Genomic DNA, 27,369 nt, shown 5'->3' with positions numbered 1-27,369 from the left:
CATATAATGTGTCTTTAGTACAATAGCCTCACATTCAAAACCCTACAAAGGACCAATGTTCCCTCTAAGCTGCGCACGTGCACAATTGCGCACTGCTGGCACGTCTCTGCGCACAGAAACTCTGTGTTGTGCACAAAACAAATCTAACCTGAATTGAAATTAAAATGAAAACTTGAACAATTCTGTTCTGCAGTGTTAGTCAGTGACTGGCTGCTCCCGTATGGGATCAGAACGACGCCACCTTATCCCATAGTCCAGCCAATGATGCGATTCACATTCGTATATACGCAGCTGATCAACGTGGCTGACAGGCTATGACGGCGTCCTTATGTGCGACACCGGTGTTTTAGCAAAGCGGCTGATGTGGAGCGAAGCCACGTTAATGACAACGTGTACAACCATTGGAGATGTGAGCAGGACAGACGGAACAACTGACGGACAAAGTGTGGACTTTATACCAGTTTTTAAATTGTGTTGATCGGCCACGTAAAACCAGAGTTATGATAAAATATCTGCAATGTTTTCTTCCTGAATACTGTCGTTGTTCATATTTACTGCGGGAAGAAACGGTAAAAACGGCGTTTTATAAGGAAAACGCTCGAAAGCCTGTGAGCAAAGACAAAACCAAAAAACCCCCCAGCCTTTCCTATTGGTGGAAAAATGTACCATGTGGACCAATCAAAAAATGATATGACAACATGACATTTAGTTGTTTAGGGAGGGGGAAGTTTTAGGAGTGACGGCGTGTTTGAGATGTGAGAGATTTGAGACGTTTAGCGCAAATCTTGTGTAGTTAGTGTGTAGTTAGTGTGTAGTTAGTGTGTAGTGTAGTCAACAGTTTTGTTGTGTGTGTCAGAACAATGAGGCGACTGCTGAGTGTTACAGGTGTTACAGCAGTGATACATCTGCTGCTGTCAGGCCTGCAGGTATCAGGCTGTTGTTCTCCTTCATCTCATAGTGGACAGAAATTATTTTTTGGAGCGGCACAAATAATTTGTTCTGTAAATAGTTTGAAATGTTTGTTTAAAAAACGCCTTGGCTGCATTTTTAGGTAAACAGCTGCAAAAAATGTTGTTGTTTGCAAAACTCAGTTACTTTTTTGAAGAAGTAACTATATAATTAATTGCCCAGCATTGGTCATTATTTACTGTATTTGCAGACAGAGTTACAGACTCTCTCCCAGACCACAGACTCATAATACAAGTCAGAGCTTTATAAAAATAAAGAAAAGAAAAAATAGAAAGTTGTGTTTTCAAAATTGGAGTTGAAGTTATTTTTACCTCCAATAGTGTTAACATGCTACAGGTCATGAACAAGATTTTTTTACATTTTCATTGTAAGTGGGCTAAAGCAGTTAATTAAAAGTAGTCTAACATAAATGCTGTAATTTGATTATTTTAATAAACATGTGACTTGGATGGATTGGATGCTGGCGTGACCACAGTGCACACGTCTGCTGTCGCTCACAGTGGTCCAAACTCAGGGAGTTTGTGTGTTCGCTCACACACATGAAACATTAGAGGGAACATCACACTGCTTATAGCACTTACATTCTTAATTCATCCAGTAAGTATAACATTAAAACAAGCATGAAGTGCTGAAGGGGGAAATTTTAAGCTATGGAAGAATAGTGGAGGAGAGCTTCTAAGCATTCTAAGCATAATTGTGTGAAATGAGTGTGTGTTACCTCTGTGCTCAGGTGACGGTGTGTCTTGTGGAAGTTCAGACAGAAACATTCCCACATCATCCAGAGCCTTGGTCATAACGGGCTCTTTCGCTCGCAGCTCCCTCTTGAAACCCTGTAAAAGCACACATACTTTTCAGCATTTGTACTAAACTAAACATCAGACAGCCAGTTCCACCCTTCAGTGTCATATCTGGGACTAAAAGACTCAGCTTGATGTGACTTTATACAGAGAAATCTGTCTCAAAAGGGTTACAAATGCATAGGGTACGATCAGAGGCATAAACACATGTGTGCAGTGATCTGTCTGTAACTTGTGCATGCTGCAATCCACACACAAATACAAAGTCATTAGTTGTTCACAGAGTCTATTAATAAAGCTTCACAAATGGAATCATTTTCTCTTTCAAAAAGCTTTCTGTGGATACAAATGTCTAAAAATACAGGCTGTGGCCAGTGGTGGCCCTCAGCCTCAGTAGATGCAAAGGGTACTTTCAAAATCCTAAGTCACCTTGTTCTTACGTTATCACACTCAAAAAGATTTTCAGAAAACTTGACCTCTGACCCCTGACCTTGAGGCCAAGATCACTGAGATTCAAACTTGTCTGATATTTACACTAGATGTGCCTGTGGTTTCAAAATCCTGTCACTTCCTTCTCAAGTGATCACAAACTCAGGTGTCCATGTTGAACACCCGCCTGGCAGATTAACGACAATACCCCATCAGCCTTTTACAGCTGAGGGGTAATAAAAATACTTGCAACATCCTTCTCACTCACTTACAAAACCTTTCCTAAGTGAGAGGTTTCATTCCTGATACGCATGGATCACACTGCATGCCCACGTGGGGTTTTGAGATGTCTGAGAGGAGAAGCCAGCTCTCCTGCCTCAGTAGAACTGAGTAAGGCAGATAAGACGGACTGCCCATGATGGAGAGCAGTTTGTTGTTGTTTGTTTGATCTCCTGTCCCTCACTGACTCAAAAGGCTCCAGACTCTGGGTAAGGATGCTTTCAGCTCTGTGAATCATTTTATTAATCCTGCTGGCACTGATGGAGACAAGGAAGTCGCCAATAAAGGATCTGAGAATCTTCTTGTACACACCATCACTGTTGGTCCATCCATCCAAACTCTCATTCAGGTGAACTCCGTACCTGTACCTGTAGTACCTGTAGGTGTTCACTGGTTCCACCTCCATACACATGTTAATGGGCCTGCTTACTTAACTTCATTTAGATGAAGATAAATATGCAAATATGCAAGCAGTTCAGTTCACGCTGTATCCTTTTCAACGTTTTCTTGTTCCTAGACCTGACGACCCTCCTGTCTTCTTTAGTAGAGTGATCTAGGACTTGTTGTTGAGAAAACAGTGCAATTTGATGCAACCTCAATGGCTGAAGGTGAATTTAGACTAAAATCCTGGGTTTTCCTCCAATTATTAAATCTGACTACAAAGCAGGCTATAATTATAATTTGATTCGTTTATTCACTCACATCTTTGATGTCACTTCGCGCTGCCCTAGGGGAATTAATCTGAGTTAATATTTCTCTAATTAATTCTGTTTAAAGGCAGAAACTGATCAGTTTGTTTGAGCTTTAGTTAAAAAACAATTTGTCTAAGGTTATCATGTGCTGATGTCACTTCCTGTGCAGATATATTGTCGATTCCTGTTTGTGAAAAGTTATGGCAGTCGTGTTCGCAATTTGCTGAACACAATCTGCATCCAGAAGCAATGTTGAGTGAGCGTTCTACCATGCTGCACCTCCTACCCGGTGTATGTCCAGCTGAGCCTGCACAGCCGGGACGTCCCCCCCTACAGGTCGCTCCTGCTCCAGCTGCTGACTTTTTAATCTTAGCCAGTTCAACAGTTCTTGCAGCGACATGTGAACCCTCTTCCAGGGGGCCATCTCTGAGTCCAGATGGGCCCTTGAAACAGAAACACAAACATTTTTTCTTTCTCTGTAGTTTCAACAACAGTCGTTTACAGTTCTTTGCGTTGTTGGAAACATTGCAACCGCTCACCTCATGCGGAGGGTCTTGTTGTGCAGGTCATTCCACCGCTGGGTCATGTTGCCAAGACGTCTCCTGAGCAGAGCCCCATCCTCGGAGTCCCCCAGTGACGTAAGAATCCTCTGCCCATTTTCATCCAGGGAGTGATACAGTTCTGTGTGGCCGTCAATCTCTATTTGGAGGTCCTATAATTGCCAGAAATGGAAAAACAGCACAAAAAACTGTAAAATTCGGTTACAGCACACACTGAATTTTTTGGTAACATCAGCAATCTTTCAGGACTTTCACTTTCACTGATTGGTGCTTAAAATCAGACGATGATCCGTTAATCAAGATATCAACCGTATTTATATTTATATTTACATTAACCTTTTTTATTTTAATTTCTTAGCACTGTAATGTCAAAATGTCAAAACTGCAATGTCCTGGACGTGGGGAAGTGGAGACTCAGTGATCTTCTCTGCTGTCTTCAGCCCTCTCTGCAGGGATTTCCAGTTTGCAGCACTGCAGGCCCCTGACCACACAGATATTCATGTCAGTAAGCTCTCTATAGTACCCTTGTAGAAACTGGTAAGGATACGAGAGGGTAAGTGACCTCTCCTCGTCCAGCGCAAAAAGTACAGAAACTCCGGAGCTCTCTTAGCAACAGCTCTGGTGTGCAGTGACCAGGACAAAGTGTCTGTTATCTGTACTCTCTGGAACTTGGTGCTGCTGACCATGTCCACTGCTGTTCTGTTAATGACTGTGTGGGACTGTGCCGACTTCCCGTTAAGTCGACAATGAGCTCTTTGGTTGTTTTCAGCACAGACAATGTGGTAGTTTTCCAGTCTCTCAAAGGACATCATAATGGGACTGAGTGCTTTGGGGCAGTTGTCATGAAGATACGGGCACTTGAATGTTGGCAGCAATCTTAAAGAGTCAAATAGAATTCCCTTTTATTGTCACTGCATATGTAGAATGAAATTGTGGATGCTCACCACCAGCTGTGCATGGAATAATAAAATGAATAGCAGGACAGCAAGAATGAATAACAGACTAGATTACATACACACAAGAGGTATGTATACAAAACAGGAGGCACACAATAAAAATGCACACATTAGAGAACAGTTTACAAAGTGCTTGAAAATAGTGTAATACACTTGGTCTGAGTATAGAGTCCATGTGCGAGTGTCCTGGAGGTGTCTGGAGGTGTGTGACCTCATTGACCAGAAGCGCCATCTGGAGGGCAGAAGGTCAAATCTGTGGTGGGCGGGAAGCAAGTCGTTACCTCTGATGGCCCTGGAGTCAGGAGGTGCTGGTAATGGCCTCCAGGGGTGGCAGAGGATGGCCAATGACTTTTTTGGGGAGTGTTAATTACCCTCTGCACAGCCTTTCTGTTTTCAGTCCTGGCCTCTGCGTACCAAACACACAGTGGTAGAAGCAGCAGCTTCTGGTCCAGGTTGTTCTGGTCCAGGTTGTTCTGGTCCAGGTTGTTCTGGTCCAGGTTGTTCTTCCTCAGAATGCAGGACAAATGAAAAATGTCTAAAAGAGAACTAAAGCTGGTCGGTCAGGACACCAAGCTGGTGTGTTGTCAGTGCCGGCTGCTTTTCTTACGTTCCCTCTCCTCAAAGTCGTATAGAGCGCTGTTCCTTGCAGGTGTATGACTAAATGCCTCAACCCTTCATAGTGTTTGTTTACTTACTTATTCAGAAATGTTGTCTTGTTCACACAGGGTGGAGGAATAGCTTTAAACTCTTTGATGGCGTTGATACTCTGCCACATTCGTCTCTTGTTTGCATGGTCATGGAAGAACTTCTGTATTCTCTTTCCAAAGTCATGCTTCGTTGCTCTTATGGCATAGTTCAAGTTGGGTCTTGCTGATCTGGGTGCCATCATATCACATTACAACCGTCACTTTGTGCTTTCATTGCAAGCACCCCTTGGTCATCCACAGTTTGTCACCAGGAATGTCATCTGACAGCCCAAAACCAAAGACATCTTCCACATATTTCTAAACTTATGGAGACACTAACTCAGCGTACTCATCTACACTCAGTTGCAGATGCCTTGAACACATCCGTCAATACATTCAAAACAGTCTTTTAATGCTTCCGTGGCTCCTGTAGAGCACTTGCTTCACAGTGGGGTTTTCTCTGATTATTAAGCACTTCTATGCAGGAAACAGCATAACAGAAAAATGGTCTGAGAGGTGGGGGCAGGGTGTTGCCTTAAATGCTTCCTTAATGTTTGAATAGGGTAGGTAAACTCGGGCTAGGTGAAAATCAGTGTCACTTCATCTTAGTTTAATTTGGTGCCTTCATAAAGAGACTCCTGCATTTGAATTACTGGCTTTATTAATAGCTAATACATCATTTACTAATGCTTTATACATAAATTAAATCATTAAGGGAAAATGTCCATTTCAGGAGTCTTCAGTATTCTGTGGTACCTGATATGACAGACAATAGTTACCTTAATGCCTTACATACTGTCTATTAAGTATTAGTAAATGACTTATTTACAAATTCTGTGCTCATAAAATTATGATATCAATTCTTTGTGTCTGACTTAATCTACTTTTTCTTATTTTAATTCTCTAAATGTTATTGTCATTGTTTGAGTATTGGCTAATTACCTTCGACATGTTCTTTATATTACTAAAGTAAAAAAGAGCTGTAGCAGACGTCTGACCTCTCACAGAAAGAAAATGGTACAGCCGGGACCTCAAGTTGTTTGCATGACTTGATGAATGTCAGATCGTTCTCACTCCTGAGGCGTAATAAACCAACGATTTGTCACGTCCCGAGGTTTTCCATGGGAACGCGAAAGACAACCTTCCGCGTTCCTATGCTACGCACCGGGCTGTGGATGAAATCCAGTAGAACGACCGTCCCACGGTAATAGACGTTCCAGCCATGTATTCCAGCCCTAACCTTATCCCTAAACCTTAACCAGCACATTAATGATGTTAGTGTTTTTCAAAGCGATTTAAGTAAGATAAACGTACTTGTGTAGATTCATTCCAAACAGTTCTCATGTTTCCTCATTTTTCCGACCTCGTAATACAGCGCTCCCTCGCTATAACGCGGTTCACCTTTCGCGGCCTCGCTGTTTCGCTGATTTTTTTGTGCGCAATTTTGCATGTTGTTGTTTTTTGTTTTGTTTTTTACAGTGCATTGTGTTCTGCGTCCTGATTGGCTGTAGACCATTGTTAATCAATCTCCTGCCGTGTCTCCTGTACGTTTACATAAATCTTCGATCTCTAGCAGTGTGACTCAGAAGTGCTGGACTGTATGTTTGTAAGTTTTCTGCACAACAAACGCAACGATGTCGACGAAACGTTTTGCACCATCAAAGACAACCGCGGGTCTTTGGTTTCATTCTCTAATACTGGACTTATTTTTCTACAAGGTTTGAACTTTGAGAGTTTAAACAAGAGAGAAAAGTGTGAAAATTTTCATGCCTGTCTGAGAAAAGTGTATAAAGTGTGTAGTGAGGGGGTTTTACATCCTTAAAACATCTATAATAATTGTAAAAAATAAAGTTGTCGACTTCGCAGATTTCACCTATCATGGGTTATTTTAGAACGTAACTACCGCGACATACGAGGGACGGCTGCATAGGGACGTGTTGGGTGCCCGGAAGCGTAATATACAGGCGATTTGTCACCTCGTGTAAAATGTTACGCTTTGGGAGTGAGAACGTGTTGTGAATGTAGTCTCATCAGTTTGACCACAATGTTATGCAATTCAATTTTAGAAAATGCATTATTTAATTGGAAAAATATGACATATTACTTGACTGTACCCAAAACTGTGGAATAACACTGGCATTCCCAACACTAGATCTAGTCCATGTGTAATATAAATTACTCATCCCTTATTTTACTGTGATGATTGGTGGGTTCAGAAAGGTCAATAACATGCTTCTTTGTGGTTATCTTGTGGCAAAGCAATCAAACCACTTATTTCTTTTGAGTCCTCTTTTTGGAAAATTGCATTCTCCCAACTTTGAGGAAACAGTTTAGGGATGCTCCCTTTCTTTTCCAACACGACTGTGCACCAGTGCACAAAGCAAGGGCATGGGTGAGGCAGTTTGATGTGGCAGAATTTATCTGTCCAGCACAGAGTCCTGACCTCAGCCTGACAGAACACCGCATGAGTGGAAGAATGGGCAAATGTTAATATTAACACACTCCTAAACCTTGTGGAAAGTCTTCCCGGAAGCGTTGAAGCTGCTACAGCTGCAAAGCGTGGGCAGACATCATATTAAAATCCTATGGATTAAGCATAGAGTGCCACAAGTTCATGTGTGTGTACACACAGACAAATACTTTTGGCAATAGTGGACTGTATCGAGCATTTCTGCTCAATTTGAGCACTCGAAGCTCTTTTACTACAAACACTAAAAATATGAAACTGAATTTGACAGAACTTCTGATGTTTCTGTGCTTTGTGAAGAGCACGTGTCAGTAACTCACCATTCAAGCAAAAAGTGGCTTAAAAAAGTGGATTTTAGATTAGTCATTTCACTTCATTTTTCTCCATTTCTATGTTAAGTTTTTATTAAAGAATCAACAGTGTCTTTAGAGCAAATCTTCTTATAAAAATAAACTGGAGTCAGTGAAGACATAAAAACATACTCCTCCTTTTTGGGAAGAGAAAAAACAAGAAGCGCTGAGGACATTATAAACAGGAGTTAAGTAAGTGCACTTCTTTACAAGAGAGCACAACTCCAGAGGGCAAGTGTGATACTAAAACCGACATTTTATGATTTTGATGTCCACCTGTTTTCATTACAATACAATGATGTCATCCTGTTATGGTGTTATTGTGACTGCTGCGTCCATGCCCTTTCAAGATGATATATTCTACTCTATATGGTTTCTTGAAATTGTCAAGGTCACACAATGAAGATCAAGGTCAGCTGCTTAGCCAACACGGGAGATCATGTCCCCCCTACGATACTGTTGTGAAGTTTAAAGATTTTCAATTAAAAGTACAAAAATCCCAGCCCTGCACAGACTGCCGACCTGTCCAGGCTGCACCCTGCCTCTCGCCCAAACACACAAAATCTGAAACACGATATCATGAAAACTGTGGACGCTAGACTGCTAACACAGGGGGCAGGAGGATTTTATTACAATTACCATGTGATCTAAATGATGACACAATGTCAGGCAGTCCAACAGTTTGCATTTTTACCTTGATTTCTGCCTTTTAAATGAATAGTTCCAGAAGTCGTGCGAAAGGAGAATCTTTCCTACTGTTAATCTCAAATGCCTCACAACAGAATCGAGCTTATATAAAATCAATTATATTAACTGTTTTGTAGCCAGGAAAAAAATTAACTCTTGAGATTAAAAATGTCCCCTTTTAAGAGTCTCCTGACCAAGCAGTACAATCCTAGGTTGCATACATTAAAACCACATACACATACAAATCCATACACCAGTTAAGTACAGTCAGAGAGTAAAAAAATAAAACACAGAAACAACCAAGATCATGCTAAAAGTGCTACCTAATGCCACAAACAAAGGAACAATATTCAGGCAAAACAGCAGCCTGCATTAGTTCTTTAGATCCGCTTTAAAGTCATTAAGTGAGACCAGCTTCTTACGTTTTAGTTGATTCTGCAGCTGATTCCAGGAGTAAGAAGCTGCACATTTGAATGCTCAAATTTAGTGTGAAGCTTTGAGATAGACGGAATAAATCTTGGGAAATAAGATGGGGGCAAACCAAGAAAAGCCTTATTAATAAGAATATATCAGTCATATATATCATATATACGTCACGACAAATCAGACCAGCAAAGGAGTGGTGAGTAAGAGCTTGTAATGAATTTCAATGCTCCATGATAGAATCCAGCATATTTAAGGATGCATGCATATAAATCGCACTGCTATAATCAAGCATAGACATAAAACTGGGAACAACAAGTCTCTTTCTTCTCTCAAAGTACAAGCAGGACTTTTAGCCTAAAGTAAAAACCACAATTCAGTTTTTCCACCAGTTGCTGAAAGTGAGGCGTAAACGACAGCGAGTCATCAATTGAAGTCCTAAGTAGCTGTAATCAGATACTAACTCAATCTCAAAGCCCTGAATTGTAGTAATACATGAGAGGTTACTTGGTTCAGATTTTTAATTTGTGAACACCATCGATTTTTTTTCGTCAGCATTCAAAACAAGTTTTAAATCCCACCGGTTATTCTGTAGCGTAGTGAAAGTTGATTTAACAGATTACAACCTATATGAATCATCTCAAAAGTTTAGTGTAAATGTCCGTTGAGTAAATGTTCCAAAGGAATCGACTTGATTTTTATTCCCAACCTGAACATGGTAGACCTTTCTGCGCAGCATCGTCCAGACTGAACCCTGGAATCCCCAAAATCACACATCAAAAAGAAGAAGCACCTCCATTAAGCCCCATTTCATTCCTTCTAGCTTCCAGTAGGCTGAATTACACTGCCCTCTGTTTAAGTGTTCGTGACACAGTGAGACGTTCAGATAAAGAGGAAGAGAGGGAGGGTCAGTCGCACATAAAAAAGAGAGATGGAGTTGGAAAGTCTGAGTCAGAGTGAACACAGGGTACGAGAAAGAGTTAAAATGACGATGAAAGACGCAGAGAAACTTTCAAGGTTACATAAAATGATGAGTGTACTTCTTTTCCAATTAAACGTTATCTGTATGTTGTAGCCGAGGGAACGAGAGTGAGACTTCATAGGATGCTATGTACTTTTAGCACCCATCATTGTAACTGGACAAAGACAACCATCTCAGTGCTACACACAGTGCTACTGTTGTACTGAGAGAGCTCTGTGTGTACATGTGTGTGTGTCCCTGTAGGTGTGTTGTGTGTGTGTGAATTTCTGATTTTAAATGTGCTGCTTGTGTGTTTCCTTGTAGTGTATGCACTGCACACTGTGTCACAGTGGTTGTGTGTGGATCACTGTACACGCTGTGCTACCAGAGAGTGTGTGTGGGTGCAGGGTGAGGGTTGACGGTCAGAATATGTTTTCTTGCAGAACAGAGCCTTCCCTTCACCCAACACCCACAATGCATTGGGGGAATTCAGGATTTGTGTGCAGACAGTGACAGTCCAATCAAATCTCACCATGTCAGCATTCCTGTCATACTAGCCAGAGCAGAGTTGAAGAAGGGCTAAAAACTGGAAATATACTGGATGTGTGGCAGATCCCACCTGAGACAAAAGTCTAATCATTAGTCTTTTTATCCATATCAGGGTCGCGATAGCGGGCTCAAGACTATCCCAGTTATCAGAGGGCGAGAGGCGGGGTAAACCCTGGACAGAATACCAGTCTGTTGCAGAGGTAACGCAGAGACAGACAACCATTCACACTCTCCTTAACACCTGTGGGCAATTTAGAATCACCAATGAACATAACCCCTACTAACTGCATGTCTTTGAACTATGGGAGGAAGCTGGAGTACCTGGAAAGAACCCACATTGTTTTTACTTTCTCACTAACCCTTCATGGTTGTACGAGTTTTTCCTTGCCTAACTTAATTAAACTGTGTTAATGGTATAATCATTTTAATGATTAATTCTGATGACAAACATGTTTGAACTTACAGCTATCATCACTGCAATGTGAACCCCCCCAAAACAAAACACAAAAATAAAATGTTTTTATATGTAAAAGCCAGATGAGGTCCAAACACCAATCAGCAAAGAAGACACTAAATTGCTGGTTAGTAAATGAATATGTGTTTAAGGCTGTTTGTTTTATCCAATGAGGAGGTCTAAGCACTCCTTGCTGCGCTGTGCAGCATGCACTGTTGTTTAGCTTGTGTTTGGGAGTTTTGTCCTTGGGATCAACCGGTTTTTGTCTGAGGTCATGGCCGGGTCTGAAGTGCACTGATGTTATGCTTGGAGATAAATCTCCTGAGTTTCTCAGATAAATAAAGTTGTTAGATCTGTCATTCTGTGTCTCCCTTGTTGGTGTCCAGGCCCAGCTGGGAAAACCACATGTTTTAAGAGCTTTCTTTACATCTGTGTGTTCCTTGTCTCTGGCTTAGAGGGAATGTTTTGTGCCCAGTGTTGCAGGGTCCAAATGACCAAGTTTGTGTTGTGGGAGTCAAAGAGTAGGTACTGGTGTGTGTGGGCTTTCAGGAACGTTCAATGTTGAGGTTTCCATTCAGCACAGGGAAAGGCAAACTATTATCATTTTTTATCTTCCCTGGTGAGCTTTACGTTTCTAACCACTGAGTTGATGTGAACAGTGAAGGTTTCTACTTTTTAGGTTTAGATTTTGACCATTGTATCACATCCATACTTTTGTCTGTAGCAACTCTCGTATTTTAAGATATGTGGCGGTGAGGCAAAGGTCTAACAGTGTACAAATCTGATCATTTACTGGCACTCTCCACTGCCTCCTTTGTAGGGATACAAGTGAAAAGGGACATTATGGTTTAATCTGGTTTGGCAGCAGCAGCAGCAGACCTATCTTCGGCTGTGTGTGTGTGCTATGAGACCAGTTAGGTTTTCTAAATATTATTGTAAATAGTTTTGTCCTTTTTCAAATAGCACTGAAGTTGAAGGGCTGAGCTGCCTATTTATTTCTGTACATTTTATCTTGTGTAATAAGTCGGGGAGTTATGGGGTAGTGCTTGGATTAGCTTGTTTTGTTTGTAATTTTGCCCTGGAGTTAAAGCGTTGAGTCTTGATATTACTGGTGTAGCAATAAATCTCACATTTATCTGTGACTTGGCCATTGGGTTTCTGGTTTTGGGGACCAGGGCGAGGACACCCTTTTTTTATTCCTTATGTTGCACCTAGACCGAGGCATAACATTGTCCCTGCTCGGATTTCCTTTACACAGACGTCCTCATCACTAAATGAATGATTCTAAACTGGCCACAGGTGTGGATGTGAGTGTATTGGTCCTCATGACTTAGCCCTGACAAGGTTCATCTTCAGGGCCTTATGCTGATAACAATCTGACAAAGTTTAGAACTTCTAGAGTTCTGGAACGTGTATATGTCCATGTCTGTATATAGATACAGAGCTAGCTATATCAGAAAGGTGAGGAGCACCGGTGTATGGCCCACCTTCCACTGTTCCAGCAAGTTCCTTGCTGCCTCAGACTGCTCCTGCAATCTCTCCTTGTTCGTGGCATCTAGTAAAACATTACAGGTCGTCTCAGCCTCCGTGAGCCAGTTGAGGAACTTTTCCAAATCAAAGTAGAACTGCTGCAGCAACTTTAGAGCAGCTTCCAAAGCTGCCTCCCTGTCAGAAACACTGAAAATGTGCAGACAGATGACAAGAAACAAAGGTGGTAAATAAAAGTTATTTCCTCAAAAAAGTTAAAGAAACAACAGATTTGTTTTGCACACACGTCATTCTGTCTGTAAACACGATGGCTCAAAGTTTAATATGAATTCTGATAAAACTTTGCATGTTTGATATATGTACAGTGACGTCGAGTTAACAATTCAATAAAAAAATTGACAAAAAAGTCTTATAAAACATATACAAAGTACTTAAATATATTTAAAATTTATCTCCTTGTCATGCATTTCACCCCAAGTCCAGCACCCTGAGACTGTATGCTAAGGGGAAGGAAGGGAGCCAGGGACTAGTGAGACTCAGCACCACAGTCCAGGATGAGGCAGTGAACATCCATGAATACGTGAGGAAGATGGCCTCAACCGACCGCGTGCTCGGTGAATACCTCAGGCAGCAGAAACCCAAGAAAGAGGAGGAACCATCATGGAAGGACAGGCCCCTGCACAGTATGTACCACCAGCAGATAGAGGAGGTGGCTGACATCCAGAAATCCTACCAGTGGCTGGACAAAGCTGGACTGAAAGACAGCACAGAGGCACTAATCATGGCAGCACAGGAACAAGCTCAAGATCCATAGAGGCTGGGGTCTATCACACCAGGCAAGACCCCAGGCTGTGTAACGATGCCCCTGAGACAATCCAGCACATAACAGCAGGGTGCAAGATGCTAGCAGGCAGGGCATACATGGAACGCCATAACCAAGTGGTCTGCATAGTGTACAGGAACATCTGTGCTGAATATGGCCTGGTAGTCAAAATGGGAGACGCCCCCAAGGGTGGTGGAGAATGACCGAGCTAAGATCCTGTGGGACTTCCAGATACAGATGGACAAAATGATGATGGCTGACCAACCAGACATAGTGGTGGCAGACAAGCAGAAGAAGACGGCCGTAGTGATACCAAATAACAGCAACATCAGGAATGTGAGAAGCTGGAGAAATACCAAGACCTCAGAGAAGAGCTGGAGAAGATGAAGATAACAGTGGTCCCAGTGGTAATCGGACCACTAGGTGCAGTAACTCCAAAGCTAGGTGAGTGGATCCCAGGAACAACATCGGAGATCTCTGTCCAGAAGAGCGCAGTCCTGGGAACAGCTAATGATACTGTGCAGGACCCTCAGGCTCCCAGGCCTCTGGTAGAGGACCCGAGTCTGGGCGAGAGGGGAAACTGTTTGTTTTTGTAAAACAAAATGTGTTCATTTATGTCATTTTAAGAATATTTAAATAGTTTCAACAGGGTAAATAACAAAATCCTGCACTCTGCATGTGTTATTACTGAACTGCACATTTAAAGTACATTTAAAAAGAATAACAGAATAAATATATAGAAAATACAATACTATTCCCTTAGCAGATCGGGAATAAATAAGAAAAATAAGTAAATACTGCCCAGAGAGTGAGTGGTTTTCCTTTTTAGGGTCAATTCTATTCCAAATGTAATGTAGCTAAAGTCAGTAAACAAGCCTAAAGATTTGATAGACGTAATATCCAGACTTCCATGATGGCTAAATAGCTTTAAAAGCTTTCTTGTTAGATAATGCAAATGCTCTTTTTATCATGCTCGTCTGTTATGTGGAACACTAAACGTGTGCCTTTTGTGCCATGAAATCACATCACGATTACTTCCTGACTAAACACGTTTTGCAAAAAGGTGAAATAGTCATTGTGGTGTTTTGACGGGGTATTTGCACTAAAGTGCACTTATTATTTCCACGGAAACCAAGGCTGAAAGCGTAAGAACAGCATCGTTTAGAGACATTCATTAAGTCAAACACCAACATAGCCGCCTAAATGTTTATTTTTTAATAAAAATATTAAAATGCTTACCGTTTGTTGATGTATATGCAGGCAGTCTCCATGTTGTTGCTGATCTGGGTGACTTTGTGAGTGTCATCGTTGCCATATAGCGTCAGTAGTTTGTTGGCCAGTGTATTGGTTTCTTTGACTTGCATCTGGGATTGCTGCAGCTCCTTCATTAAGAGCTGGGTAAGCAGGGAGAAAACAAAGGCCAAATCATCAACATGATTATCTGGTTCCACCTGATTAGTACTCTAAGCGATCATCGTAACGGGCAGAACGGTCTCTTCCACTAGAGGGCAGTACACCTTTTCTATGGCGTGGTGTGCTGGGGGAGCAGCACAGCAAAGAGGGACTCATCCAGACTGGAGAAACTAATCAGGAAGGCTGGCTCTGTGGTCAGCATGAAGCTGGACACTCTGGTGACAGTGGCAGAGAAGAGGACCTTAAAGAAACTGATGGACATTATGAACAATGCCGGGCATCCTCTGCACACGGTCGTAAACAATCAGAGGAGCCTATTCAGCGACAGGCTGCTTCTCCCCAAGTCAAAAACCAACAGACTTAAAAACTCCTTTGTCCCACACGCCATCAGACTGTTTAACTCCTCACTGGAGGGGAGAGGGAGGGGAGACAGGGGGACAAGGGAGGGCGGGAACAACTGAGTTGTAGGTGCTTTTCTACACTGTGCAATATTTGCAATATTTGTTTTTTGTTTTGTCTTTTTTCTTATATTTGACTGTGCAATAACCACTGTGCAATATACTCACTCAAATGAGCAATCCTATTTATCCATATTGTATATTCTGTATCTATATATGTGTATATGTGTATATATGGTGTATTTATGCTTATATCCTTACTCTCATTCCCCTTAATGTATCTGTAACATGCAACTTCTTTCGGTGCTTTGCTACTGGAAACTGAATTTCCCGGAGGAACCCACCCGAGGGATTAATAAAGTTTCATCTAATCTAATCTAATCTAATCTAATCTAATCTAATCTAATCTAATCTAATCTAACTACCTGCTCTAACTAAATGGGCTGCCAGCTGCCAGTAAAACAGAAGATGAAGAAGAATGCTGTGAGTGAGACGATGTAGTGCGTAATAGCAATAGATAAATATTTGAAAAGGAAAAGTAGTCAGTCTGACCTGGGTCCTGGAGAAAACTCCGACCCAGATGAAGGCGCTAGCATGAGCAGTGGTCAGAAAATAGCAAAAAGGTATACTGGAGACAAACCGAGCCAGCTCTGCTACACCTGGTGCACTGTGAAAAACTATCCATATGCTTTTTGTGACATTTTTGTTTGGTGGTGTGCCGTGTAATTTTTAACGTGAAATATGTGCCCTGGCTCTAAAAAGTTGGGAAACACTGTCCTAAATCACTAATATCATAATGTCTAATGTTATATGTTTGAACCCTCTGTTTAGAAATGTACTGCTCTCAGCTGTGAAAAGCACAGGTCACCAATAGTGAACCTCCCAGTTCTGGTATTCTATGACAAAGGGCAGTCAGGCTGTATGTGGCAGTGAGCACAGGGCCCACTAAAGTACGTCGGTCCCTCAGGCCACCCTCATGAAGTCTTTCTGGCTGTTTGGTCAGAGACGTTAACACCAAGAGGTTAGAGGTCTTCTTGCAGGGCTCTGTAGGACCTGCTGTAGGGTCCTGGTATCACCTTATGCTACCAGCAGTGATACTGAACATGCTAAAAACTATTGAAAAAACAGAAAAGACGAGGAGGGAAAAAATGTCAGTGGTGTCCACCTGTAAAAGCGTTTCTGCTGTGGGTGTTGTCTCACTGTTGCCCCTTCAGTGCACCTATTAATTTAATTAACACCAAATCAGCTGATACTGATTATCAATCCCCATCGGCGTAACCTTGTGCTGAACATTGGGGGGTCAAGATCTCCGTCTAAATAAATAAATACATCTGGGTAAATTCCCAGATGATTAAACATGCAACTGTTTTGCTGGTAATACCTGAAACGAGTAAAGAAAATCAACAGCCTATTTATGCAAGATAATTCATAATTTTATTGGGGGGTTATATTGGTTGGATCTGATTAATGGGGGGGCTCTTGTAAGCAGACTATATGTCTGTATAAATACAGTGAAATTCAGAATGCAGATCCCACCTTCAGTTCAGCATTTTGTTTTTTCAGTGCATCAACTGTATAAGTGATCTCCTGCCATGAATCCAGTCTCTCATTGGCCTGTTTGACGACATGATCCACCCCCTTCTTGGCGTCCAGCCAGTTGGTAGAGTCTTGCAGCATGTTTTGTAGCTGCTTCATCCTATCAGACAGTTTGGTCTGAGAGTCTTCCCAGTAAGCCTGGAGTCGATCAACTATGATGAAAGAGAGAAAACACTGCTTAACAAGTTCTCACAATATTGCTTTAGAATAAAATCACACAACTAGTAGAGGTGTCAGACAGTTTGAAAATAATACATGGACTGAGTCTGGAAACCTAAATCCATCCATCCATCCATCCATGCATCCATCCATCCAACCATCCATCCATCCATCCATCCATCCAACCATCCATCCATCCATCCATCCATCCAACCATCCATCCATCCATCCAACCATCCATCCATCCAACCATCCATCCATCCATCCAACCATCCATCCATCCAACCATCCATCCATCCATCCATCCAACCATCCATCCATCCAACCATCCATCCAACCATGCATCCATCCATCCATCCAACCATCCATCCATCCATCCAACCATCCATCCATCCAACCATCCATCCATCCATCCAGCCATCCATCCATCCATCCATCCAACCATCCATCCATCCATCCATCCAGCCAACCATCCATCCATCCAACCATCCATCCATCCATCCAACCATCCAACCATCCATCCAACCATCCATCCATCCATCCAACCATCCATCCATCCAACCATCCATCCATCCATCCATCCAACTATCCAACCATCCATGCATCCATCCATCCATCCATCCAATCATCCATCCATCCATCCATCCAACCATCCAACCATCCATCCAACCATCCATGCATCCATCCATCCAACCATCCATCCCAGCCATCCATCCATCCATCCATCGTTGGGGATTTTTTATGACATACATACCTGTATACACTGGACAAAGACTCACATATATAATGTAATCACATATACTCGTATACACTATACATACCTACACTGGAGTGTTAGTATTGGAATCACTGCATTTAACCTGCATATTCAATTCACAGGACCCATATATTTAGGTCAAATATTACCTACAAGCATATTAATGAAGTCTGCGCCACTTGTTATATAATCACCTGCTGATCCATACTGTTTAAAATATAATAATTAGGCTCAATAAGTAATCTTTGAATGTGTTATAGCCAAAGGTGACAAGTCCAAACATTGGGCTAATTCAACTTGGCACTGCTGAGTATGCACTTGGGAGTCTCTTTACCCATTTTCGCTGCCCAAAAATTGTGAACAATCCTTCTTTAACAAATATAGTAATCAAATCCATCCATGCATGCATCCATCCATCCATCCATTCTCTTCCTCTTATCCAATTCCAGGTTATTTAGGAAGCCTAAATAAAAAAACATATTTTTAAGATAGTTACTGTTGTCGTGTTAGACTTCTTCAGATAGAAAGAAGATGAGAATTTGAAGTTGAAAGAGAAAGCTGATAACTTTTGTACATTTGGCCTTTTGCGAGAATTATACCTTTACTGGACAGTTACAGCTAGTACAACTAGCTCCCACACTCCCTGTTTGTCATGACTACACAACAAAATCTCAGTTCTTGGCAGGAAGAGAACAGTAAACATTTGCATTTGATATCAAGGAACATGTGATGCTTTGTAATCCATTTGAAGGAATTCTCACAGGTAAAAACAAGACTTTTTTATACTATATATGACTGAATCTATTAAACTAAACTAAATTATGAGTAAAACACAAACAAAATCAGAATGTGCTATCAAAATGAACAAACACTGTAGTAACTCTTTTCTTTGAGATGGTGATCTTTACGAAAACAAGCAGTAAGAGAAGAAGAGAGTAAGAGAACTGAGAACCTGAAGATTTGTAGAGGAGGAGTGTCCTCCAATATAAAATAGAAATATAGAGGAAAGGCTTTTGGCTTCAGGCTAATTTAATACAATTTGTGACTACAAAAGCATGCACGCTGGGCTGGGCAAAAACTGAAAAGTACTGTTGAAGGAGGTAGATCAGGCTCCAGTGATATCGGCTTCTGAACTGATTGATTGGTCATTTTGATTTGATAATCAATTGATTATCATTTGATCTGTACCTGCAACTAGAGAAGGAAAATGCAAAAACTGAGAAGGAGCGGTTGCAGTGTGACTTGGAACTTGAAAGAGTGAGGGTTGGGCAATATGTAAACATTTTCCAATTGGCAATAGTCAGTCCAATCGCCGATAGGCAATATATTCACGCATGCGCAGACTTTTTGATGGGCGGGGCAACGTAATCATGCACGGACTGATTTGCGCGTGTTTAAACGCGGTCATCACGATTTTTTTTTAACACTTTCAACCCATCTGGAGCGCAGAAGGAACAAAATTTGGACAAACTGCCGAAATGCGTTGACAGAGACATTTCAGGGATTTTGATTCAGTGTGTGCTCCAGATGGGTTGACTGTTAATCGTGTTAGTCATGATGACGGTGCGTTAACGCTGACAGCACTAAAAAATATAAAGTCGCCAATTTGGGATTTCTTTGGCTTTAAATCAGATGAAAGAGGTAAACCTAAGGATGTGACCAAAGCAGTGTGCCGCTTGTGCAGACGTGTAGTGGAAGCAAAGTACTCAAACACGCCTAACTTGCAAGAGCATGTATGTGTCAACCATCCGGCTGAGTATGCTAGGCTATCACCGGTTTCTGCAGCTCCATTTTTCTGTTGACTGCTTCTATTAGCTCCATCATTATTAGCAAACTTACTCATGGGCAAACAAATAAATAAACTGCCATTGTAAAAACTATCGACGATAGTCGATATATTCGTCCAATGAATACCTTCATACCTTGCTACTTATATTAATAGGAAGAAGGTGAAGACAGCTTCTGCAGCTTCTGTTATGGCAGATGAATATGTTTTGTCCAACTCCAGGCCTCGAGGGCCGGTGTCCTGCAGGTCTTAGATGTGTCCTTGATCCAACACAGCTGATTTAAATGGCTAAATAATCAACATGTCTTGAAGTTCTCTAGAAGCCTGGTAATGAACTAATCATTTGATTCTGGTGTGTTGACCCAGGGTGAGATTTAAAACCTGCAGGACGCCGGCCATCGAGGCCTGGAGTTGGACACCCCTGATATAGCCTAATATAGGCTCTAAATAAGCTTCACTTAGCCTCTGTGGGAGGCTCACATTTCATGTAAAATGATGCTATGTTGCATGTGCATGTGTGAGACTTACTGCGTTCAGAAATAGCATTGCGGGTCTCTTGGCTGCTGGTTTTGTTCTTCAGGTTCTGGGCTGCTGTGATCTGTGTCTCCAGGAGGGGGCGGCGTTGATCAAGATCCTGCAGAGAAGCCTGAAAACAATCATTTTAGTTTCTCAATTGTTTTAGCTTACTTATAGAATTTTCCAAGCAATTAAGGAGGAAAACAAATCAAGAATAAAGGTCTGTAGCATGTCTAGCTTGTCAGTTTAACCACTGACTGTTTTAAACTATCTGTGAGTCCTCAGTATTTACACACTGAGCCATACTTTCACACGGCCCCGTGAATGTCGGCAGCTCGGTCAGGTTTTGCAGTGCTTTAAATAGAGTCAAAGGTGAGGTCAGAGGTCCGGACCTTGAGTTGCCTGATCATGTTGTTGATGTCGTCGAGGTCAGCCACCACTACCCGCTTGTTCTGTACCATGTTATCCATCATGGTCAGCCAGTCAGTGAGCTCAGCCCAGGACTTGTTGAACTGAGCCAATGCTGCGTATTCAGGCTGGGAACTTCCTGTCAGACCTTCATCTGAGACACAGATACAGTTAAATGAACTTTTAGTTTTTAGTGGAGGAAGTGTTCATATTCTTATTTCAAAATAAAACCATAGTAAAAGTCCTTCACTGAATTTGCTACTGAAATGAATCGATCATTATGAACAGAGAGAACTCGATGGCCCACCACCAAACGCATCATTCATGCTTTAAATTCATAACCACACAGACCCGGTCCCCATCTTTCAAACAACCATTTCAAAAACCAACGGCAAGTTTATTCCACATGGTCACGAGTTGGGTCATGATTTGGTTTCCAACCACCGTTTTTTATATTGTGACTGTAGCATTAGAGACAACTCCCAAAATCAGCTGATATTCTATAATCATGTGCAGGAGCTGATCTTTCCATTTGTTTTTCCATTATTTAAATGATTCTAATTATTCAAATGGTATCACTCATAGCCCGAAGTGTAATCTTGGCAATGACTGATCAACAAAAAAAAGAAAGATAAAAACTAGAACTCTCAATCCCAAAAAACAAACGAATAATTAAAAGAAACTGAACCAGACTGAATCTAGTAAAATGAACTCTTACTGAACCTTATATCAGGACTTTCAGTTGTACTGGGAACATGAATTTGTGTCCTAAACTCAGTCCGAACTTAATCTTGTGTGCACATGCATGCGTGAAAGATTAAATGTGGTCTTACTGTCTTTTCTGGTTATAAGCTGAGCAGCCGTCCTCTCCTTGTGCTGCTGCAGCAGCTCCAAGATTACTGTCCAAGATTCCCTCAGCCTAATATATTTCATCTGAAAAAACATACAAACACACATGTAAGCAGTTTCCTTATTGTTGATAACAACAACTTCACAGGTAAGCGTCCAAGCATCAAATGCTGGAAGAAGTATATATATTTGTTGAGTCTACGTTGTTTATATATATTTGTGTCTTGTTACATTTCTTCAAAAAGTAACTATTTATTTATAATATTTAAGGTACAGGTAGAAGTGAGACAAGTCAGTGTTTTAATGATTTCATGTGACTGAATTTGCACGTGATTCACCTGTATTTAATTTCCTCACCTTGCCAGGTTGCTCAAGAGGAGAGTCCTTGTATAACTGATCAGCTTTCTCCAACACACACTCCACTTCTGGCTGCTTGACTTGCACTTCGTTAATGAGCTGGAGAATCAGAGAGCTTAAACTGCAATAAGCCTTGTGGACAGATGAGTGTATTGCATGTAATATAATAAATAATATATTGGATATAATATATGCAATGTATTATTTATTTCAGGCAGTTTGGGCTTGAATGTTTTACTAGTAAATGCCATGATGCACTGACACCATGCATACATATATATACACACTGTTTTGCACCATACCCTGGCAGATGGTCCCTCAGGGCTGTGCTCCAGCTTGGCTCTGGTGCTGGATGCCCAGACTGACAGGTCATCCAGATGACTCTCACACTTCTCCATCTCCTTCAGCAGACCCTCGATCTCCAACTGACGTTCAGGAAGAGCCTTTGACACCTAAATGAAGATTGGCCATGAAGCCTACCACTCCCACCGTGTTGACCCATTTTTCAAGATATTTATTACTACGGGGGAGGTGAGGTGGTGATAATCTGGTCTGTAGTAAACACAGTATAAGAACGGTTTTCCATCGTCTTTCTGGTAAAGATTAAAGCTCACCTCCTTTGGTAAATTAAACTCTGTCTGGAGCAAATTAAACTAAATCTAAGAGAATCTTTCACAGCTTTTCTACACAGTAGATGAAAGTGAAAATATTGCCACTATGATAGAAAAAGAGGTTATAATACCAACAAACTTTCAAGCCGTCAAAACTAAACGTCGTAAGCTTAACGATGTGGTGCACTGCTTAGCTCGACGTAGGGAATACCCTTCTCTCAGAGCCTTTGTGTAGTCATGTCAAGTTATGATTATTCAGTTGATGCCTTTCCTGGGCAGCGGCGTGCTGTCCGCTGTGTGTGAAAGAAGCTGACCTGAGACCAGCGAGTGTTTATGATCCTGATGTCTTTCTGTTTATCAGCAGGAAATGTTATCTGCTTCAGTCTTGAGTTCAGACTCTCCATCACTAGATTCTGGGCAGGAAGCTCCTCCACACATACCTGGCACACAGACACAGACACACAAGCACATTACTGCAGCAGCTCAGTACAAGCAGAATCTTATGTAAGATTTCAGAAACACACACACACACACACACACACACACACACACACACACACACATATACGATCTTGCAATGATTAAAACGCTGCAATGTTTTTACTAATTACACACAGCAACACATTGGAGTAATTTACATTATGACTCATCTAAACTCATTTACACGATGATGGCAGCTAAATTAATTTGCATAAATCCGTAAATATGCACACACATTCAAGAAGCTCATAGTAACTGTGTGGCTGTGAACTGAATATACCTGAACTTTGCCCAGAGTGTCTCTTATGTGCTGTGGCTCTGCAGGCTGCAGAGGAATGGCCAGGACGCCCTCAGCTTTGTCCAGCCAGCCCAGCATCGAGCCAACATTCTCCTGCAGCTCTGCGGTCAAGGTGGATGCCTCTGCAGACCTGTAGGGTTAGAGAATGTATCCAAGAAACAATAAAAGAAGTGCTTTCCTCTTAGGCGTGGCTGTGCCTCAGGAGGTAGAGCTGATCATCTACTACTCAGAAGGTTGGTAGTTTGATCCCCGGCTGTTCAAGTCTGCATGTCAAAGTATGCTTGGACAAGATACGAGCCCGGCTGAACAAAGGGGTAGTATGAACGTGTTATTTAAAGTGCTTTGAGTTGTATAGAAAAGCACTTTATAAAAACAGTACATTTACTATCTTGAAAGACCACATGGGCACAAAAATCAGTAACACACACACATGCACACACACACACACACGCACACACACACACACACACACGAGTGTATTCATATCCTTGTGGGGAAATCTCACTGACTTAATGCTTTCCTTCGCTGCTTACCCTAATCCTAAGCATAATGCAATTGTAACGCTGACACTAAAACCACATTTTGAGTCTCAAAAATGCCTTCAAACTTCTGGGGGCTGTTGGTCCCCGTAAGTATAGTAAACATGCACATCACCACCGTTACAGTGGGTTTAGGGAGCAGTGCCAAGGGAGGCTGACCAACACAGCTGATGCCCATATTCTAATCATGCTCCCTCTATTTTAGTAGCACCCCAGGACCTGAAGAGGAGCACAAGCAGCTGAGCAAGAGAGGCACGAACGACACCAAAGGATGACTGTTTGAAAAAAAAACCCCAAAACACTAAGGCTCAACCATGAGCCCATCGGTGTGTCAGTTTTCTAATTACATTTGTTTATACTGTTAGCTTTTTATTTGTTTCTGTGGAAATCTGTTTCTACATGCTGCTAACAGGCTGCTTCTAATCCCATGAAACATCTGATGTTTAATGATGATAAAAGGACAAATCCACGTCCAGCTTTAACATCACGCTGGGTTCTTGGCTAGCTTAGGATTAGCATGCTGTCAGTGCAGGTGCTTGCAAAAATGCAAAGTTGTGTTAGCAGAATAATGCTATTATTATAGCATTATAGTTATTTCTGTCCTGCACACAGTTTGCAATTTACAGTTGCACTCTTGTCTTTTTGTGCAACAAAAATAAAAGCAATGTCCACATCCACGCTGTACCATTATTTTCCTCCAAATAAATTTTTAGTCCACATGACAAAAATCTGCTGATTACAGTACAATTGCAAAAAACAACAAGCAGAATCAATAGGCAGGCACACTAACAATTCCAACGAATTCAAATACTTGGAATTGGTTCTCTACAAGCACCGCTTCACAAATACCATCCCTAACAGGAACCATCATGGAAGGACAGGCCTCTCCATGGCATGCACCACCAGCTGACTAAAAACTCCTACAAGTGGTTAGAGACGGCTGGACTGAAAGACAGCACAGAGACATTAATAATGGCAGGACAGGAACAAGCTCTGAGCACAAGATCGATAGAGGCGGGAGTCTACCAGGCAAGACCTGTGCAAATATGACCCTGAGGCAATCCAGCACATAACAACATGTTAGCAGGCAGCGCATACTAGGAACACCAGGACCAAGTGCTTGAAATGCTTCTAAAATTCCCAAGATGTGGAACTCATGTTATGACATAGGCATGAGTTACTCTATCCATGTGGAAGCTACACGTGCACATTTACCTCCTTTTTCGTTTGTTAAGCTGCTGGCAGACGTTGGCCCACCGAGTGTTCAGTAATTTGAGCTGTGATTGAAGCTGCAAAGCATCATCTGGTGTGCTCATCTGGCTTATGTCCACCCCTGCAGAGTTCACTCTGCCCAGCACAGCTTCCTGGAGGGGTATTTCCTCAGTCAAGTCCTGTGCACATAATACAGACACAGTAGGTTATTACTGATTAATTATTTATTGATTTCAAGTGAAAATTATAGACAGAGATCCAGGTGAAATTTTAAGATTTCCCACAGTGTCGTTGATACTATTCAACAACAAACGCTCAAATTTACAGGTTATATTTGTGCAGTTACATTTTCTCGAAAAGGAAAAGTAGTGTATGCTTGTTTTACCCTTAGGTGCTGTCTGTGTGCTCCTGGGTCACTCTCGGCCAGTTTCAAAGTCCCCTCAGCATCGTTCAGCCACTCCTCAAGCTCCTTCTGATCCGAAACAAACTTCTGCCACTTGGAGTTACAATCCTGCCAACGCCTTGACACACACACAGAAAAATCTTTATTTATAATTGTGCACAATGTTTGAAATATGCATGTAAGCACACACACATAATACCACGTGTGCACATGAAACCCATACAAAGGCAAGCATGCATGCAGAAACGCACACACGTGCAGGACTCGCAGTATACAGGGAACCACCCTTACTTCAGTCTGTCCTGGTAGAGCTTGTTCAGTTTGCCCCAGTTGATACTGAGCAGGTTGACAGACTCCTGGATTCTTTGGCCCTCCAGAGGTCGAGCACCAGACATCATCTCCTTCCTGTGAGCCAGTACTCCATCGACGGGACCTCGCAGCTTGTCAATGTTCCCCTTTACGTCCTGCATGTGTGGAGGATAAGATTATGGTGGAAAAATACCAACATGTGACTGAGGAGAGTACACCGTCTGGTGTGAAAATATTTGGAATTGTTCTCTTAACACGATACATTTTAGGACAGAAAACCCCAAAATAGAATAGAATAAATGCCACCTGAACACCAGTATCGTTATCTTTCCACATCCCAATTATGCACCATTTTATGTTACATAAAATCCCAATAAGTACATCGAAGTTTGTAGTTTGTTGGGATTGAAATATATATATTCTTAGTGCTTATTGTCTGATTATATTGTTTTATGTATGCCAGACCCACACGAGAACTATGTTAAGGGTGACAGGTTGCCCTGGCAACAGACTTTAGAAAGAGGAAGTGCAAAGCTGCACCGGAAATTTGACACAAAGAAAAGAGGAACTTGTACCATATAAGGAGTTGTTTGTATCGAAACTGTGTGTGACGTGCTGCAAAATATATAGCGAGACGGGCTGCTGATGCCCAGACTTGGGCTGGCGTGTTTGTGTGTCTGCTCAGTCTCCATATTCTGGAATATGTAAAATTAAAGATCATTTTTTGAGTTAGTCCACTTTGAGCCGTGTCTTTCTTTGCCGTTAAAGAATACAAAGAACTGGATTTAATAGGTTGTAATGTGACAACCAGTTCAAAGGGTATGGATACTTGTTCAAAGGACTATAGTAGCTCGAGTTGCTACTTGAGAAAATACTGCATTTATATTCATTATTACAGCAGCTTCTTATGTTATGTTACAAGAGGCACATTTTCCAGTTTGGTACGTAGTCATAGAAACTATGGTACACAGTAGGGATGCACCGATACCGATACTGGTATCGGGTATCAGGGCCGATACTGTAAAATGAACCGATACCAACTTATTTCATTAATCAGAGGGTGGCTGGTCATCTCTCTTGTAGTTTTTTAGATTGGCCACTAGGGGGACATCCCGCGCTAAACAGGCACAGGGTTAGGCGAGTGAGACTGGCGGCTCCAGATAAAAAAGAGAAACTGGAGGCTGCTGTAGCTAGGCTAAACAAAATGTCAGCAGTGTGGACCGGAACAGCCAACTTTAGCTCAGGTTTTGGAAAAGCGATGAAAAATGTCAAGAGAAAATCCACGGGCAGTTAAAATAACAGAGGCTCTGACTCATTTTATCGCTCTGGATGACCAGCCAATGCCGGCCGTGGAAAACATAGGATTGCACCGTCTTCTCAGCATACTCGAGCTGCGATATGAAATTCCCAACCGCCCACACATCAGGGAGATAATGGTGCCAAAACTTTCTGAAGAGGTAAAGACAAGCAGTGTGTGCGCGATGTCAGTCCTCGGTTTAACGGCACAGTGGACTGATGAGGAGTTTGTTCCTCAATGCCAAATACTTTCGTTATTTTGTTTGTTTGTTTGTTTACAATATGGACACTCTGCAATAATTTAAAAGTTTATTTTATTCCAAACAGAAGTGTTTATTTATTATTCTGAAAGCTCGAGACAGTGCCCAATAGTTCAGTGATATTTTGTTAAATTACAATGTGGACACTCCGC

The 27,369-nt window shown here is 41.8% G+C and overlaps 1 protein-coding gene across 4 annotated transcripts in view; it reads right to left on the bottom strand.

The window, feature by feature from the left end:
• The window catches only part of dmd (dystrophin), a 284,621-nt gene that overhangs the window by 69,124 nt on the left and 188,128 nt on the right, over nt 1-27,369 (bottom strand). For all 4 annotated transcript variants that reach the window (XM_084922101.1, XM_084922102.1, XM_084922099.1 and 1 more), the window contains 16 exons: nt 25,644-25,816; nt 25,335-25,470; nt 24,953-25,128; nt 23,181-23,328; nt 22,735-22,860; nt 22,112-22,261; nt 21,810-21,908; nt 21,437-21,536; nt 20,588-20,757; nt 20,208-20,325; nt 16,918-17,129; nt 14,810-14,964; nt 12,747-12,936; nt 3,706-3,878; nt 3,453-3,609; nt 1,688-1,799 (listed from right to left, as the gene is read on the bottom strand). In XM_084922101.1, coding sequence (XP_084778227.1) covers nt 1,688-1,799; nt 3,453-3,609; nt 3,706-3,878; nt 12,747-12,936; nt 14,810-14,964; nt 16,918-17,129; nt 20,208-20,325; nt 20,588-20,757; nt 21,437-21,536; nt 21,810-21,908; nt 22,112-22,261; nt 22,735-22,860; nt 23,181-23,328; nt 24,953-25,128; nt 25,335-25,470; nt 25,644-25,816 — 2,395 coding nt within the window. The remainder of the gene's footprint in view (nt 1-1,687; nt 1,800-3,452; nt 3,610-3,705; nt 3,879-12,746; nt 12,937-14,809; nt 14,965-16,917; nt 17,130-20,207; nt 20,326-20,587; nt 20,758-21,436; nt 21,537-21,809; nt 21,909-22,111; nt 22,262-22,734; nt 22,861-23,180; nt 23,329-24,952; nt 25,129-25,334; nt 25,471-25,643; nt 25,817-27,369) is intronic.

Source organism: Perissodus microlepis, chromosome 23 (assembly GCF_051167445.1).
Source record: "Perissodus microlepis isolate ML-2025 ecotype Zambia chromosome 23, ASM5116744v1, whole genome shotgun sequence".
Classification (NCBI taxonomy): domain Eukaryota; kingdom Metazoa; phylum Chordata; class Actinopteri; order Cichliformes; family Cichlidae; genus Perissodus; species Perissodus microlepis.
This window is presented reverse-complemented; position numbering and strand designations above follow the sequence as displayed.